The sequence below is a fragment of the Mauremys mutica genome, chromosome 1 (assembly GCF_020497125.1).
Source record: "Mauremys mutica isolate MM-2020 ecotype Southern chromosome 1, ASM2049712v1, whole genome shotgun sequence".
NCBI classification, from domain to species: domain Eukaryota; kingdom Metazoa; phylum Chordata; order Testudines; family Geoemydidae; genus Mauremys; species Mauremys mutica.
The window spans coordinates 170,519,262-170,538,563 of record NC_059072.1 but is presented as its reverse complement, the minus strand read 5'-3'; the positions used below and the strand labels follow the sequence as shown (position 1 = coordinate 170,538,563).

Below are 19,302 nucleotides of genomic sequence, written 5' to 3'. Positions count from 1 at the left end.
CACAGGAGAGGCTGGTCAGCCCTGCAACCATCCCAATAGAGCATTAGCTGGCCCAGAGTGTGGACCTTTAGGAAGCAGTTCAAATCTTTGCAACCAGCAGGCACGGAAAGCACCACTTTGATTATTCAAACAGATAAAAATGCCAGTGTTTGCTATGCAGATAAGTAAAGTTACATTTGCTGTTCAGGCATTTGAAAGTTAAGTGTTGTTTAAAATTTTTGAACAAGGCATTTTAAGTTGTTAGTTCTCCTTTATTAGGGTAGGTAGCAGAGCAGTACCATGAGAGGAATAGAACAGGAAGAAGGCAGAATTGAGACCTTTCAAAGTTTTGGCCCAAGCAAGGGACATGGGGGCGTCATTTGAGCTCCCTGCCTCAGATGCCAAAATGTTGTGGGCCGGCCCTGGATATACTATACCAGCAAAACACCACTCTTGTGGACAAAACAGTGTTTTCTACCAGTACAGTGAAACCACCACCATCCCATGAGAGAAACACTTGACCGTAGGTCAGGACTGACAAATTACCCTTCTTGTCCTTAAGTTGGGCTTAACCCTGGAGCTTATGAGAATGGGGAAGTAATAAATGTGCCTCTCTCTCTCCCTTTTTTTTGCGAGGAGAGGAAAAGGGAAAAAACAGATTTATACTTTCTTAGAGCTCTGCTCTCTTGCACTCCAGGGAATTTTTATGTCCCTAGCTAGCTGAGAATAGTTCCCTTTGTGTTTAAAATGAAACATTCCATTGGAAATGTTTGAAGTTCAGAAATCTGCAAAAGGAGACATTTTGATATCCCCGTGGATCTGGCACAACTATCATGTAAACCCTCAACAGTCCCATCCTATATTAACACACACTCTGTACTGTATATGAAGACGAAGAGCTATTGTAAATATGACCGTGGATAGCCGTGATAGGTGGCTCTATATGTGTAATGTTGCCTTATTAGTATTTGTAATAGCAACTAGCTGCTAAGGTGATGAACACTAAATAAAATGTGAGGTAAAAGATGTGTGAATGTTTGAGATTGTGGTATATGCTAATTTTTGTACTTCAAGTACAGTATAGTTTCTCGTAATAGAAATGGGCTCTTCTTGACAAGAGGAAAATAATTGGATTTTCCAATGACTGTTTGTTTAGTCCACGCTTTTTTAGCCTTGTAAAGCAACTTCATTGTTACATGTATTCTAGATCTCTGTGAGGTAGGGTATTATATTAGCTGCATCTGATGCACAGAGACTTGGTTTATTGCCCAAGGTCACGCATGAAATCAGTGGTAGAGAAGAGAATTGAACCCACTTTTCCAGAATCCCAGGCTAGTACTTTAACTATCCTTCCCCTCTAGGTTCCAAGACTGGTTTCCATACGTAGGCATTGATGTTTGCCTCTAAAATAATCCCTATTGCCAGGGCCTGAGAGTTTATTCTGCAGAAATTGTTGGCATGTAATACATTGTGGGATTGTGTAAATCCCAGGTCGGGAAATAAAGAATCAAACCTAATTTTTATCAGATTTCCTCTGTGGTTTTGTTTTTTTGTAGCAAAGATTGATTTAATTTAGTAGCTTTCTGTATCTTAGCTGTGTAAACCTGTTTATCTTAAAAATAATTTTAGCATTATAATTTCTCCACAAAATAATTAAAAATAAAAGGACAGCAACAATCAAAAATTTCACCTTGGTCTTTGATTATTTAATATGTAATTGTCCCTGAAATATATTTTTCATAATGTTTTTTGCAGATGATTGTCCCAATAACCTCATGGTCAAGAAGTACTAGAAAACCTGTCATAGATGATCTTGAGAAATTCACTGTACAGATGTCTATCATCTTTAAATACTCCCCTTTTACGAGTGAAACTGAATTGCTGCAGCAATTTGACACGATCTATGGGAGAAGTGGTAAGCTTTGCCAAACAATGCAATTTTCATGTAAACAATTATTTAAAATACAGAAATACTGATGTATCATTAGAGAAGCAATGTGTTTTTAACTCTTATGGAGAAGGTCAGTTACTGAAATTCTTATTTAGTCAAACCTTTTTAATAAGAAGAGAATAAAAGGATTGAGGTATTTACCTTACACCCTGGTTGCTATTATAAAAAGAATAAAATGTCTGTTCTACTTGAATGTCAAAATTGAAATGTTTATTGGCGGGGGGAGGAAATCTAGAAAGAATTCTGAAATTCTCCATGCACTTTGGTCCAGACTACTTAGATTTCCTCTCCACTAGTTGTTCTTATTTGACTGGCCTCTTCTGTCTTTTCACGCAGTGTAATGCTTAATGCAAGAGCCTTGCCCTCTGCATCACCTTCCATCTGGAAGAGCCTCTCTCTCACTCTACATCTCCTTTCATAGTTCTTAAGAAAGTGTCTGTTTTCTCCTTTAGTCTTATCTCTGAATTCTCCCTCTCTCTTATATCACTCTGGCTGTATGAATCTTAGGCCTTGTCTAGATGCAGAGTTAGTGTGCAGCTGGGGTGTAAGTCTATGGTGCACTAACTGGCAATGTGGAGGCTGCTAGTATGCCTTAAAATTCCCTAATGCGCTTTGACCTTCTGCTGTTTGAAACTTTTATATCCCAGCTTGCTGTGCACTAACTGTATCTAGACAAGCCCTCAGTGTCCATAAACTCAGTTTGTATCAGACACAATACAATAAGTTGTACATACATATTTCCATGGTTTTTGTTTTAAACAGGCCACAAAAATTGCAGCTCTTATTCAGATACTGTATATATTATTTAGACAGGCTAGACTGACAAGATTAAAAAGTACAGAAGCCCCTGAAAAGGATCTTTTAAAATATTCAAATAGTTGCCTTTAAAAGATGTATATTTTCTCTCCCCAGGCACTTTCATTGTTATTTACAATGTAAAGCTTATGCTCAGTGGAGAGCCAGAGCTAGATATTAGAACTGACAGTGTGGATATTCAGATTGCTGGTCTTCTTGATAAGTGAGTGGCATAATTACATTACTGGAGCAAAGGTTTGGATGAATATCTGTAATCAATAGTACATGGTTACATACACCAGTAGAAGTATTTTATTGGGGAACTGTCAATTGATTAGGAACGGAAAAACAGCATGGATATGTTGTCATTCAAAAGTAATGCAGAAATGCCTTTCTTTGACTGGGGGGTGGCAGGGTAACATAGGATCAAAAGGCAAATATGGCATGGTTGCCCAGTTGTGCAAATGACCTTTCTCACTCACTAATAAAACGGGGTAAACCATGAAGATGAGAAATTGTACAACATATAAACGTTCACTGCTCCCTGTGCTGTTTGTAGCAAATGGATTGTATGCTCTGCTACCTCAGATGTCCCATTGTGATCAATGTTGAGGAATTGCCAGCCAATATTAGGGGCAAGTAAGAAAGTGAGTGCAGTTCTTTAAATGAGAGGTATAATGTACCCATTGGATTTAGATGACACTTGATTTAGTATATCATCTTTTCAAAGCATTCTGGGTATTGGGCCCTCAGGTAGGTGGCCACAGTTTATTTCTGTAGGGAACTCACTAAGCCAACAGGGCTCCGCTTCTCCTCACATCTATTGTCATTTTAAGAAAGGGATGATAAAACTTTCTGGTTCCTCTCTTCCTTCCCTTCCTCTTCCCTCCCGCCCCCTTCACTTTGCACCTGGCCTACGGCAACCCCTGCAAAGAGATTCTTAGAAAATACCAGGGTAAAAACTTCATAGTAATGGGATTCTGTTGTAAAGAAGCCTAAGCAAGTTAAAAGCCAAATTCCCATTGAATTTCATTGGGTCTTGTGTGCCTAATTCTCTCATGCTTCTTTGAAAATTCAAGGCTAAAAGACTTGGGTTTCTGAATGACAGTTGTCCACAAATCTCAAAGCAAAAATTATGCAAACCACTGTAATAATTTCTAATACACTGGAGACAAAATTGATCATTCAGATAACTGTAACTTAGATATTTGATCTTAAAATGCAGCTAGTTAAATTCTGTCTACTTATGACACAATTTTCATCTTCTCTGAGGCTGATTGCTGCAGCACATTTAAAATTAATTTACAATTATTAATGCAATAATTCCAAGACTTGAGGTTTATTTTTAAATTTAGAGATCTGAAAAGAGTTCCAGAACTAAATCTTGACTATAAGATAGTTATTCACAATTGAAATAAGACCTTTTCTCTACTTACATCTCAAGTACAATGGAAATTGTTTTGGGAGACACCCTATGTATTGTATAGATAGAGAAGTAGCAGTAAAGATGATGTTGAAAATAAGGGTATGTCTACTCTATGAAATTAGGTTGAATTTATAGAAGTCGTTTTTTTAGAAATTGTTTTTATACAGTTGATTGTGTGTCTCCCCACACAAAATGCTCTAAGTGCATTAACTTGGCAAAGTGTGTCCACAGTACCGAGGCTAGTATCGACTTCCGGAGTGTTGCACTGTGGGTAGCTATCCCACAGTTCCTGCAGTCTCCGCCGCCCATTGGAATTTTGGGTTGAGATCCCAGTGCCTGATGGGGCAAAAACAGTGTCACACGTGGTTCTGGGTACATGTCGTCAGGCCCCCCTCTCCCTCCCTCCCTCCCTCCGTGAAAGCAACGGCAGACAATTGTTTTGTGCCTTTTTTCCTGGGTTACCTGTGCAGACGCCATACCACGGCAAGCATGGAGCCTCTGTCCTTCATGCCCTTGGAGACTTTTTCAAATGTTTTGGCATTTCGTTTACTGAAGTTCAGCTAGCACAGATTCGTCTCCCTATACAGTGATCAGATGCAGTACCTCCCGTTCGGTCCATGCTGGAGCTCTTTTGCGATTCTGGGATTTCATGGTCACCTGTGCTGATGAGCTCTGCATGGTCACCTGTGCTGATCAGCTCGCTACGCTGGCCAAACAGGAAATTAAATTCAAAAGTTCGCGGGGGTTTTCCTGTCTACCTGGCCAGTGCATCCAAGTTGAGAGTGCTGTCCAGAGCGGTCACAATGGAGCACTGTGGGATAGCTCCCAGAGGCCAATACCATCGAATTGCGTCCACACTACTCCAAATTTGACCCAGCCAGGCTGATTTCAGTGCTAATCCCCTCATCGGAGGTGGAGTAAAGAAATTGATTTTTAAGAGCCCTTTAAGTCGAAAAAAGGGCTTCGTCATGTGGACGGGTGCAAGGTTAAATTGAGCTTACGCTGCTAAATTTAACCTAAAATCATAGTGTAGACCAGGCCTGTGAGTGCACATTTAAATTAAAATGAATGATTTAATGTAATATGTATTTTTCAGATGGGACAGTAAAGAGAAGGGACAATAATAAAAAAATTAGAAGAGAGGGAGAAATAATGGGCTGAGGAAGAAAGAAAAGGGATCTGGAGGGAAAGGAAATATGTGGAAAACTAAAGGGATTAGGAACAGAGGTTGTGAAAAAAGAATCTCAAGGAAAATGTTTGAGTTGGTGCCATTATCTGAGCACTTTCATAATACTACTGTGAATAACCCTGAGTTCTGTACCAGTAACGGGGACAATCCCTAATGCTGTGTGAAGGAAGCAGACAGAATTTGGTTGCAAGCAGCAGAGAGCACAAAGTGCAGGGCTGATGAATCAGCAGGCTCTCTGGCCTGGAGTGGAACTTTCTGTAAATGGGGACAAATGACTAAAAATATCAGCGGTACTTGTCACTGTTGAGGGGTGGAGGCTCTTGGGTCTGTGCAAGGCATGCTTTCTTATAACATCTTCTTTTGGCTGAAATGTGGCATTGCCTCAATCACATTAGTATTTTAAACAAATAATATTTTGCTCTACTAGAGAAATCACCAGAACAAGTCATCCTTCCCTAGTCCCTGGGCTGCTTCACTAATGATTTCTTCCTCACCCCGCACCCACTCAGACTCTGCAACTTCCCCTCCCCTTTGGTAAGACAGGGAGCTTGTCTTCTGACTGTCCTCCCACTGCCTGCATTCCTGGGTATAGAGCCCAAAGATATTGGCTGGAAAGTCTCTTGTTCATTCTATAGTTTAGGGAGGCTGAGGGCCTAGAGAGCCCACTAGGGTGAGAGTCCTCCAGAGTCTTCAGCTAGGAAACCAGAAAAGAAGGAGAGCTAAGGAAGCAAGACGGGGCTGAAAGAGCAGGGCTATCCAGCAGGGCTGTCTGCTATCCAGCCCAGCTCGTCAGACTGAACTCATCTCACACTTTCATATCTCTTCCTTGTCTGCAAAGCACCATAAATATTTGTATCCTAATGCAGTGGGAAAACTAGATTCCCAGAGTTGAGTAAGTTAGCTTCTTGCATGGTAATGTCTTAAGCCTGAAGCTGTGCAGCATTAAATCCCACTGTTAGTGAGATTTTCATACTATGTGTCAACAGCATCCCATTATAAAACTCATTTCTAGCCAAATCAAGAACTGTACCGTAGTTTTTAGTGCCATCAGCTGAAACCCAGTGCACAAATTGCAGTTTATTTGCAAGGTTCTGACAAACTTACTCTGGAGAAAACCTTCACAAATCTTTTAATACCGACAGAGAGCACTGCGGGGATCCAGCACATTTTAGTTTAATGAGTCTGGGGGTGGGCATGTTGTCTTAGGTTATTATGCATCTGATTTTTCCATGTAGTAGAGTTCACGCTTTGTGGTCTTGCTTACATACTGGATATTTCAGCCTTCCAGAACGATGGTCACTCAGAGCCTATACAGCTGTATTGTATTTTGACCCGCATATGAGGATATTCATTCAAGCTGAGAAAGTAGAAACTAAGCACTTGCCTTACTGCTTTTACAGACCCAGGTGAGTAAGCTTCCGTTGCTGTTACACTCTTAAATATTTTAATTTTCAAACCAGTGCACTTGAAAGCCTAAATAGCCTTTTTGTCATGGTGGGAAATTGATTTTGATGGCAATGTGATTTATAATTTAAACAAAGTTCAAATCGCATTGGCAGGCAGGTCTGCTGAAGTGTAATCATCTGTGACAAATGCTTGGCAGTTACCTCGACCCAGGGCAAAGAACATGCTACATAAGATAATCAACTAAAAAGGGATTTTTGTTTTCACTTCAGTGCATCAAGGTGCTTCTGTTCTTGTACGAAAGTTGCAATATAAGATTATAGGTCACTTATGCGGTTTATTTGTAATGACCCTCTAATTCTGTTAATTGATAGTTTTGTATGGGGTTGCTTTTACAGTAAATCTAACTGAGCCCAGTTAGTGCACTGATCATATTCTAGGGTGACCAGATGAGAGGAAGAAAATATTGGGACACAAATGGGGGGGTCGCTGGTGGAGCAAAAAAAAGCTGAGTGCTGCCAGCAGGACGTGGGACAAACACCTAAATATTGGGATGGTCCCAATTTTATCGGGCCATCGGGTCACCCTGTCATATTCCCACTGTAGTTAGGGGTCCAACTCCTTCTGAAGTCAGTGGCAAGACTCTTATTAATTGTACAAACCAAAGTGATCAGTTACCTAGTAGCAAAATTTTTAACGTCTTTAAGGAAGGAAAAAACGGCTTTCATTGTGGGTATAGCTGTGTGGTTGGTTAGCTGGTGTGTAGTCTGCCACAGTGATGCTAATATAAAAAACTAGCGGAAGCATAACAGTGTAGTTGGGGGCTTAGACACTGGAGTCCTGTTAAACCAGGCTTGTATTTTAATATCTAACATGAGATTTTTCAGCCCACGTGCGTAGGGTTTCCAAGCAGTAGAAAGATTAGTATACACAAATCTTGGGGTTTTCTAGTGTCGCACGGTGAGATTTCTAAAGTGCACTAAGGTGTTGCACATTAATTGGTCCATGGGGACTCTGCTGATGATCTTTAAAGTAGTACTTTTTGAAACATTACATCATGAGGAGCCTTTAGTGTGCACCAGCAGGGTCAACATGGACCAATTAATGTGCAAAATGTTAGTGTGCTTTAGAAATCACAGGCCAATAGAGTGCATGACCCTACTGATGCCCTTAGTCTTCATCCTGTGACTACCATGATGGGCTGAGACAAGAAAAACTTATGGCTGAAAGCACAGTCCGATAGTTTCACCGAATTTAAACTAAGAGGCAAATGTTGTGACCAGGAAGACAGATAAGAGGCATATTTTAGAACTTGGAACTAAAATATGTAGGTTATTACTTGGTGCCCAATTGAATGTTTACAGAAGTGCTCAATGTTGGTCTAAATTTGTTCCTATTGAAGTATGAGATTTTCTTAAAAGAGAACAGAGTTTGGCCAACATGGACTAATTTTGAAAATCCCACTGTACATGTTGTTGTCAACCATCCTAGGATCACTTCAGGGGGAGTCATCATGTATTCTATCTGGCATCACACAACTGGATTTTATGAAAGTTACATCTGTTTTCAAACTCCAGTATCATTTTTAGACATGTTGTATATCATGCTATGTAAATACATACATGTAACTCTATATAGCAATCAGACTCGAGAGCACCACATATCTACTGCGTAATTTAAACAGTGTTCTGACCACTGATCAAAAGGAAAATGTCAAATCAGTGACTCTAGCTTCTACAATTTATACTTCTCAAACTACAGATCATAAACTCGTGGCTTTTCTCCACTGACCATAGCTGACTTAAAGATTCCTTAATGCCCTAACTTTTCCTCAGTCGAAGATCACTCTAGCTTTACCCATCTCTGTTTTATCACCCTGTTGGGCCTGCTGTAGGGCTTTCCTGGAGCAGCTGACATTTCTTAACCTTGTTAAGGGACTTGGATTTACGATAATAGTTTTCGGTTCCAAAGCCACTAGCTCTTATCCAAATATTGGGTACAGCTCCTTCTAATTGTGAACTTTATTCTGTGCTTAATAGATTAATAATAGAGGAGAGACAGAGCCTGCACTGTAGAGAGCGCAAATCAAAGGTAGAAACAGTTCAGTCACACAATACAATCAAATTAATTACATCTCCAAAGAGCTGGGAATGTGTTTGTAAAAAAATTAAACTGGGTTAGATACTGCATATATTGGTGGATCACAGAGTTTCATGGGAAAGCAGCAAATGGAACGATTTGAATGAGGCACAATTGAAAGGGGGAGATTCAGAGTGCAAAGGGCATCTTGTAAAAATATTTGGTAAGTTAGAGAAGGATACCAAAGGGGTGCAAAGATGAGTGGCTTGGGATGAATGTAGACCAAAGCATTAAGGGGAATAGTAGGAAACAAGCTGACATGTAACCCAGTGGAATCATTCAATTTCTATCCTAAACTGTAATTGCCACATTACATCTGAGAGGTGGCTGCCTGTTAAGTGGCGTGTCAAGTAATCCTTTTGTGTAGTTTATCAGGTTAAACTGAAAAATACTCTGAGTTAAAAGTGATTATATAACTGTAAGGTCACTAATCTGTTGGCCTGGATATAATTTGTAGCAGCAGATACCCCAGTGTAAGTAAGCAAACTATTGTCCTATAACTTGCACCCTTCCCCCCTCCCCAAGTCAGTGCTCAAGGGGGAGAGATTGCTTGTCAGAATCCTGCTGGCATGTCTCAGTATATGCCACTTTGTGACTGAAGCTTAGGATAACTTCAGTGTTCATGTTCTTGCAGTAGAGTAATAGTCCTCATATCAAGCTAAGTGTTAAAATCAATTTTGCAGCACCAAAAATATCATTTCTTCTGAAAATAACTGGTGTGAATATCCTAATAATTGTAGAAGTGTGTGCTCTAGGTGAAATATTCACTCTTTCAATCACTTTCAATATCTGTTCTATTTTAATCTCCTATGTATTTTTCTCACTCTGTTTGTGTGGCTCTCTTTATCTGATCACTTTTGAATATTGAGCCTGTTATCCTGGTTCTCAGTTATTTTTAATGGACTGTTTTGAGACTTAGTTCTATATCAAGTACAAAGTGTCAGTTTCCTTTAACATATTGTATCTGCTCTTGCTCACTTTTACAGTGAAATTAGAATCCTTTCCGCCCTTACGTTGTACTGTCATATTTTAACAATTTGTTCCAAATTGAGAACTTGATGTTAGAATGTAATGAGTTCTTCAGGATTCCTTATTATAGATCCATCTTTCAACAAGGAGTCCCCCCCCCCAAAACTGCAAAATTAGTCTCTGCCACCAGCTTCCCCTCTCCCTTCCCAAAATAATTTTTGCTTCCTCAGTTTATGACTGGCTTTAAGTAGAAGTCAAGGAAAGCTGCTTGAGTAATTCCAGAAAATGCTGGCTCTGTAGTCCATATATTGGTCCTATATCCTTTCTCAGTAGTGGAGATGAAGAGGGAGCAAGCATATTAATCACATTGGCCAACTTGAAGTGGTGCAAATGGAGCCTTAATCCAGTCTGGAAGCAACGGAGGCCATGCCTCATTCCTCTGCTGCTAATTCCTTGTTGCTTTATACTTAGAGCTCAACTTAGAGAGAACAAAAATAAAGTGCTACAGAAGTGCTATGGGCAGGAGAGAACAGAATAAAGGTGATCCAGAAGCCTGGGCTCACACCTCTCCTGAGGTAGACATCACTTCTTTTCAGGCCACCTCATTGCCAATCGGCTTTCCCCAAATGTGGACACCCAGTGTCTGACTTTCCATTCTGATGAGGTTCCTTGGAAGGAACTGTTGCTCCACTCTAACTCAGAACTATATTCTGACAGCTTCTTGTGCTCTCCAGCATGACTCATTTCTTTATATGGCATTTCATCTATCACCCAACAATCTGGGAAGACAGGGTTTTGATCAGGCCAGCTCTGTGGCCTCACAAACTTGTGTGGGGAATAACTGGCCACATTTCATCTTGGAGTTTTCTGTATAAGGGTTTTCGTTCTCTGCCAGTGAGAAGTGCCTTCTGTAATTTTCTCACCATAGGGTGCTTTGTATGGGACTACACCCTATATAGTTCATTTTCCCCTAATGCATTTCTGCCTGGTAATTTCTGCTTCCTGCCAGTCATTATTAAAACCCACCCAAACTCCATGTGTTTTAAATTCCCTGATTTCATGGATGGAATTGCCTGTGTTCTGTAGTACAATAATGAATCCTGTTCCTGGAGGGACACATGCATTTTTATGTCATGGCGTTAACAGTTTACACATCTGATCCCTTGCTTTCACTTGATCCATAGAACTCTTGAAGGAAAGCCAGGTTAGACAAGGACACAGGCTCTTCTTACAGTTAATCGTTGGCTCATATATTTGTCTCCTTGACTTCCATGAGCTTATGGAAACTTCCACTTTCCCTCCACACCCTCAGCCATGTAACCTCTCTGTTTATTTTTTTCCAGATAAAACTGAAATGGAAAAGGGTTCTTAGATATTAAAAGTGATTTAACATGCTGGGATACGCCCAGCCAACATCTGAAAAGTGAATTAGTCTCATTACGAAGGCCTGGTATGCACTTAAAATTTAGGTTGAATAGCTAGGGGGACTCAGGGTGTGACAATCCATGTTCTAGCTATACTGACCTACTCTTCTCCCTCAGTGTAGACACAGTTAGGTCGATGGAAGAATGCTTCTGTCAACCTAACTTTCGCTGTTTGGGATGGGGGACAAGCTACAGCAGTGGAAAAATCCTTCGCGTTACTGAAGAAAGTGTCTACGCTACGGCGCCACTGCACAGCCCATAGTCTAGACAAGCCCAAGGTTGTCTTTAACTAATGATTCTGTGAAAATAACCAGACAAATCACAGAATATCAGGGTTGGAAGGGACCTCAGGAGGGCATCTAGTCCAACCCCCTGCTCAAGCAAGACCAATCCCCAGACAGATTTTTGCCCCAGATCCCTAAATGGCCCCCTCAGGGATTGAACTCACAACCCTGGATTTAGTAGGCCAAGGCTCAAACCACTGAGCTATCCTTCAAGGAGCTCAGACTGTAGGGCTGTTTAGTTGCAGTGCAGACTTCCAGGCTCAGTCTGCAGCCTGACCTCTGGGAAACTTCCGCCTCATGGGGTCTCAGAGCCAAGGCTCCAGCCTGAGCCCAGAAGTATAACTGCAATTAAACAATCCTGCGAGCCCAAGTCAGCTGGCACAGGCCAGCCCCAGGTGTCTAACTGCAGTGTAGACACACCCCCTACAGTCACATAAAGACATCATAGATATTCTGGATGCAGATGTGAAATTTTTCCTTTAGTCAGTAAAAGTGGGCAAACTATGGCCCACAGGCCACATCCGACCCACGGGACCCTCCTGCCCAACCCCTGAGCTCCTGGCCTGGGAGGCTCGTCCCCGACCCCTCCCCTACCGTTCCCCCTTCCCCGCAGCCTCAGCTCGCCCCATCGCTGGCGCAGTGCTCTGGGTGGCGGGGCTGTGAGCTCCTGGGGCAGCGCAGCAGCAGATCCTGGGCCTGACCTGGTGCTCTATGCTGCACGGTGGCATGGCTGCTTGTCCTTCTGGTCTGGGCAGCGCGGCTGTAGTGTCGCGAGCCACTGGTGCTCCAGGCAGCGCTGTAAGGGGGCAGGGAGAGGGGTGGTTGGATAGAGGGCAGAGGAGTTTGGGGTGGTGGTCAGGGGGCGGGGGTGTGCATAGGGGTCAAGGCAGTCAGAGGGCGGGAAATGGGGGTTGAATGGGGCTAGTGGTTCCAGGGGGGCAGTCAGGAAGGAGGGGGGGGTTGGATGGGGTGGTGGGGGGCAGTCAGGGGCAGGGGTTCTGGGGATGATCAGGGGACAGGGAGAGGGGTGGTTGGATGGGCAATTGTCAGGGGGGGTGAGAAGCGGGGCGGGGGGCAGCCCACGCTTGGCTGTTTGGGGAGGCACAACCTCCCCTAACTGGCCCTCCATACAATTTTGGAAACCTGATTTGGCCCTCAGGCCAAAAAGTTTGTCCACCCCTGCTTTAGTGCCATGGATTTCAGAAGTGCATCAGTCAGTCTTTGTTTTGAAAATAATATTACAGAGGTGAGATGAAGTTAGAGGTTCTAAATTGCTTCTGGGAGGTAGTCTATCTACAACTTGTTTAGCACTTATTAGCATATACAGAGTGGCAGTTTTGTGGCAGACCTTGTTGGCATTGGCCTCTGAGAAGGTAAATTAATCCAAAGGTAATGTGCATTGTAACATGTACTGCATAACATTTGTTTGCTCCTGTGACTGCTCTGACGTGTGTTGAAAATGCAGTTTGTAATGATTTTACCATTCTGTTTTAACAGAATGTACCCATACATCACGTCATCATTTAAAGGCACTGCAATGAAAGAAATAAAGAAGGCAGAAGTGGATGTGAAGATTGGTATGCAATATCCTGAATTGGCCATTTTTATTGTACTATAACTTGGCTTTTTATTTCAAAATTGTGGCTTAATTATGCTAGTAGTAAAACTCTTTTGTGAATAGAAATCAATAACCCTTTTGTAGCACTTCATATTTTGATATGCTCAGAAATATTAGCTAAGCTCCCATAACTGCTCTGTTGCAGTTAAAATATAAAATACAGAAAAAAGCATAGTCACAAATTGCCTTGCAAGGTAGGATGGGGAGCTTTAATTCAAGAAAGCAAGGAATCTAAAGAAAAGTAGTGATCCTCCTCCTAAATCCAAGGTCAGACTGACATGGTGGGGGGACTCTATCATGGGAAGCAGTGACTCTGAAAAAGATTGTGGGAGTCATGAGGAATAATCAGCTGAACATGAGCTCCCAGTGCGACGCTATGGCCAGAAGTGTTAATGCAATCCTTGGACTCATAAAGAGGGGAATCTCAAAGAGGAGTACAGAGGTTATTTTACCTCTGTGTTTGGCACTGGTGCCACTGATGTTGGAACACTGTGTCCAGGTCTGATGCCCACAATTCAAGATGGATGTTGATAAATTGGAGAGGGTTCAGAGTGGAGCCATGAGAATGATCAAAGGATTAGATATTATGCTTTATAGTGATAAACTCAGGAGCTCAATCTATTTTAGCTAGCAAAGAGAAGGTTAAGAAGTGAATGGATTATAGTCTGTAAGTACCTAAAAGGGGAGCAAATGTTTAATAATGGGCTCTTCAGTCTAGCAGAGAAAGGTATAACACAGTCTGGCAGCTGGAAGTTGAAACTAGACAAATTCATATCAGAAATAAGGCATAACTTTTAATCAGTGAGTGTAATTAACCATTGGAACAAAGGATTCTCCATTGCTGAGAATTTTTAAATCAAGATTAGATGTTTTTTCTAGAAGATATGCTTTAGAAATTATTTTGGTGAGGTTCTCTGGTCTGTTTTCTTCAGGAGGTCAGCCTTGATGATCAGAATGGTCCCTTCTGGCGTTGGAATCTATGAATCGTCTGTAAATCTAAATTAGTGACTAAGTATATTAGTACCTCAGGAGATGCTCACATGGTGCAGTCTCAGTCATTCACTAAGTGCCCTTTATTCCCACAGATTTCAATAAAACAGAGGATGCTCAGCACCTCACAAATGCATAATCTGAGATTTAAAACATTTAACAGTTCCAGGTTGTCATAGTGTTTACCCAAAAAATGTTCTCTTTTTCTGTAGAGACGGTATTTTATAATGTCTCTAAGCTGTACTTCAAGTAATTGCTTTGCTTATGTTTTCTAGCTGAACAAGCTGTAGAAGAAGCTAAATGCCAATTAAAGCATTTAGAAGAATCTCTTCTGCATGAGGTCAATGAGGTACTGTAGCAATGATAATATTTCTTAAGCATATTCAGAAATATTGCTTGTTAGAGCTCTGCAGCAACCCATGTTTACTGGCCACAGGTGTCAGTGTGGAAAATGAACAGTAGTAGCTTTTTTTGGAAAGGTACCTAATTTCTTTTTAATGTAATTTTTCAAAAAAATAGGCTAGAAACAGTTGTAATGACAGGTTTTTTAAATTTAGCTTACAAGTAATATTAAACACCAGGGAGGATAACCAGAACTACTTTTCTGTCAATTACGTGTGTACCATTATTGAGGAGTTTTACAAAGATTAAGTGGCTATTCGTACTGGTCTTGGATTCAATTACATTGCCAAGAAAATATTTTAAGATGACTCCCCCTCCCCCGGTTGCCTTTAAATGTGATAATGATACTGCTTATGTATGGAGATATTATATCCATAAAGCTGTAATAATAATGCTCCCCCCCTTCATTGGTCCGCCAATCTTCTGTCCCCATGCATGCATGTAGACTTGAATTTTTCATGATTTGCCTGCGAAATGCTGAAGACAAGGCTTGCTCTCAGTAGAAGGGCATATGTCATTTGCAAAACATGTGAAATTGTGGTAGATGGAAGGAGAAGCAAGTATGGTGATTAATTCTCAAAATCTATTTTAAGGGTCCATCACCTGCAGCGTAACTTCTGCTCTCCATTCAAAAATATTGTAATAATTGTTTCTTTCTCTTGTAGAGTGTCACTGAAATCAGTGTTGGTTCTGTTTTGACTGGTCAGAAACACCAATAGTTTTTCTCCTGTGTCTTACCCTGCCATTGGAGATCATTGACTGCTCTAACTTACACTCCATGCCACAGGTGTTTGGGTGCAAAGTGAAACAGACCAGAATCATTGAAGTTTCATTCTGTGGCCTCAGATGTATATAAATGGAGGAATAGAGTTAATTAAAACCTACTGCCTTCTGCTCTGTTCCTTGGGGTATTGTGCTCTGAGCAGCAGAGTGAAAATTTAACACTGATTCTAATATATCCTAATTTAATCTCCAGTACACTAACTGTGTCTGGAAGCATCGGGGTTGGTAGCAGACTGTAGTGATAGGTTTGGAAGTACAGTGGGTGTCCAGAATATTCACTTTCTCAGAAGCAGCTTGGGGAAAAAAACCATAGGGTATTAACTGATGCTAAAATAACTTGTTTTACTGCTTTTTCAAAGTCTGCTCAGCTTGCATTACAAGATGCTCTAGAAAATGCAAAAAGAATGCGTGAGAAGCTGGAGGAGAAACAAAGGCAAGATGTGAGACTATTTAATCAGTGTTTCAGAAAAAGTGGTTGTGTACTGTATGTTGTAAATAGTGATTTGATCCAGAGTCTGATACTTAAATAGTGCTTTCCCAAGTTGCAGCTGTTTGTCATTTCAAGGTGCTTTTCAGTTACTTTGGATGCTCCAATCCTTTACCCTTTTCTGGAAAAAATTTTAATCCTTGTAATTTTTTGGTTAGAATCTTTTAGAATGAAATTCTTTTATCTGTTTAGAGACTTGGGTTTCCTCCCATACATCAGATGAAAGCAAGATTGTTTAATATTTATAATATGGCTACAAAAATTTGAAAGAAGCTCAAATGCTGGTTCTCTGATGTTGAGACATTGGCGAAAAATCAAGCCTGGGTTCATTGCTTCAAATCTAATCAATGTTACACAAGACATTTTGAAAGCACTACCTTGTAGCATGGCATTTCAGTTAGGAATAGGAGCATGCTAGAGACCTAGGGCTATTGATCCTGGATAAAAGCAAGTATTTTTAGGAGTCTGCTTCTGTCAAACCCTGACAGTATTTTAAGGTGTGCTTGAGCCTACAACACCCATCTGTTGGCTAGATTAGAGTCAGCTGCTTCTTTTTCTAGTTAATATCCACAAACAGCAGTTTGAATCAAATACCCTCTCTTCAGGGAAAAGAGAGATTTGTAGTCCCTCCATGTGGGTCCTTTAGGGCAGCCAGAAGGAAACCCAGAGGCTGGATTATATTTTGTTTACCAGATCCTTTTCAGCATGGGTCCAACGGGTGCCCAAAATTTTTCCATGAGGAAATGATTATTCTGTATCCTACAGGTGGACATTACAGTCTCCTTGTCAACAAGGCTAAAGCATAGAATCTTCTTTTAGAGCAGCAGTAGCTGTTTGTCTCTGTTTTTATGACATGCAAAACAGATTGCAATTGAACAGAATATAGGACTCCACCTCCACATACAGGCATATTTGTCAAACCAGGAGTACAACAGAAGGAAACAGAGATTTACTTCAGTGTCCAAAGAACCTGGAGATTATAGGCCTGTATTACCCAGGTTGAATGATATAAAGTAATGTCCACTTTCAGACTGATATCCATAAGGTCAGACATTCAAGTAGCCAACTGAAGGCATTCCTCTGTTTACAGGATCTGAGAAACACATACTTGCACTTAACTGGGGTTTTGTTTGGATTTGAAGCCACTTACATAAACATGTTGCTGCATTATAACGCTACTTCAACACAATGAATTGTTATTAAGTGAGGTGGATGTCTCACCCATTTCCCCATACCCTGACTGCTAGAAAAGAGGAAGCTTTCCTTCTTGTCTGCCATCCTGGCTGTTGGGAAATTATTTGCCCTCTTTATTCTTACCCAGGTACTATCAAAGATGCAGGTCTTGGAACATAAGAACATAAGGACATAAGAATGGCCGTACCGGGTCAGACCAAAGGTCCATCTAGCCCAGTATCTGCCTATCGACAGTGGCCAATGCCAGGTGCCCCAGAGGGAGTGAACCTAACAGGCAATGATCAAATGATCACTCTCCTGCCATCCATCTCCATCCTCTGACAAACAGAGGCTAGGGACACCATTCCTTACCCATCCTGACTAATAGCCATTTATGGACTTAACCACCATGAATTTATCCAGTTCTCTTTTAAACGCTGTTATAGTCCTAGCCTTCACAACCTCCTCAGGTAAGGAGTTCCACAAGTTGACTGTGCGCTGCGTGAAGAAGAACTTCCTTTTATTTGTTTTAAATCTGCTGCCTATTAATTTCATTTGTATTATGGGAATAAGTAAATAACTTTTCCTTATCCACTTTCTCCACACCACTCATGATTTTATATACCTCTATCATATCCCCCCCCTTAGTCTCCTCTTTTCCAAGCTGAAGAGTCCTAGCCTCTTCAGTCTTTCCTCATATGGGATCCTCTCCAAACCCCTAATCATTTTAGTTGCCCTTTTCTGAACCTTTTCTAGTGCCAGTATATCTTTTTTGAGATGAGGAGACCACATCTGTACACAGTATTCGAGATGTGGGTGTACTATGGATTTATATAAGGGCAATAATATATTCTCAGTCTTATTCTCTATCCCCTTTTTAATGGTTCCTGACATCCTGTTTGCTTTTTTGACCGCCTCTGCACACTGCGTGGACATCTCCAGAGAACTGTAGACGATGACTCCAAGATCTTTTTCCTGACTCGTTGTAGCTAAATTAGCCCCCATCATGTTGTGTATGTATAGTTGGGGTTATTTTTTCCAATGTGCATTACTTTACATTTATCCACATTAAATTTCATTTGCCATTTTGTTGCCCAATCACTTAGTTTTGTGAGATCTTTTTGAAGTTCTTCACAATCTGCTTTGGTTTTAACTATCTTGAGCAGTTTAGTATCATCTGCAAACTTTGCCACCTCACTTTTTACCCCTTTCTCCAGATCATTTATGAATAAATTGAATAGGATTGGTCCTAGGACTGACCCTTGGGGAACACCACAAGTTACCCCTCTCCATTTTGAGAATTTACCATTAATTCCTACCCTTTGTTCCCTGTCTTTTAACCAGTTCTCAATCCATGAAAGGACCTTCCCTTTTATCCCATGACAGCTTAATTTACGTAAGAGCCTTTGGTGAGGGACCTTGTCAAAGGCTTTCTGGAAATCTAAGTACACTATGTCCACTGGATCCCCCTTGTCCACATGTTTGTTGACCCTTTCAAAGAACTCTAATAGATTAGTAAGACACAATTTCCCTTTACAGAAACCACGTTGACTATTGCTCAACAGTTTGTTTTTCTATGTGTCGTACAATTTTAATTCTTAACTATTGTTTCGACTGATTTGCCCGGTACCAACATTAGACTTACCGGTCTGTAATTGCCGGGATCACCTCTAGAGCCCTTTTTAAATATTGGCGTTACATTAGTTAACTTCCAGTCATTGGGTACCGACGCCGATTTAAAGGACAGGTTACAAATCTTAGTTAATAGTTCTACAACTTCACATTTGAGTCTTCCCCTTTTTACTCCTGCTTGAAGAGTATGATGTGATTACACCTATCTGTCTTCTGTTTTTTCCTTATTAGACTGTGCTTGTTGCCTAACATGGGCAGAACAAATGGAGTACTAATCAGATGTCCAGACTTTGCAAGAGCAACTAGTGGGCTGAGACTAATTAGCATGGAGATTGTAAAATCTTCTTGTGTGTAGCAATCCATACCAACTATCTAATGACCCATGGATATGTCCATATATAATCTATAAAGAGGTGAAATTGGTTCAAACCTTGCTCAGAAGAGTAATCTCTTGCAGGTGGATTGTCTGGTGTGTAGGGATGATAACAAAATAATAGTGGGTAGATTCCTATTTCATTGGGCTATCATTCCTTTGTTCCCCACAAAACCCTTCACAGTATAGCTAGACAGTTTCCCTCCGTGCACTCTGTCAACAGAAACTTTTAAGGGAGTATGAGGAGAGAGCAGCTATTGCAAAAAACACACTACTTCAGTCAA

General features: G+C 41.0%; 1 protein-coding gene across 3 annotated transcripts in view; it reads left to right on the top strand.

Moving 5' to 3' along the window:
- Positions 1-19,302, top strand: part of MORC1 (MORC family CW-type zinc finger 1) — a 94,139-nt gene that overhangs the window by 20,033 nt on the left and 54,804 nt on the right. For all 3 annotated transcript variants that reach the window (XM_045006326.1, XM_045006344.1, XM_045006335.1), the window contains 6 exons: positions 1,735-1,894; positions 2,843-2,948; positions 6,621-6,746; positions 13,058-13,137; positions 14,444-14,517; positions 15,713-15,786. In XM_045006326.1, coding sequence (XP_044862261.1) covers positions 1,735-1,894; positions 2,843-2,948; positions 6,621-6,746; positions 13,058-13,137; positions 14,444-14,517; positions 15,713-15,786 — 620 coding nt within the window. The remainder of the gene's footprint in view (positions 1-1,734; positions 1,895-2,842; positions 2,949-6,620; positions 6,747-13,057; positions 13,138-14,443; positions 14,518-15,712; positions 15,787-19,302) is intronic.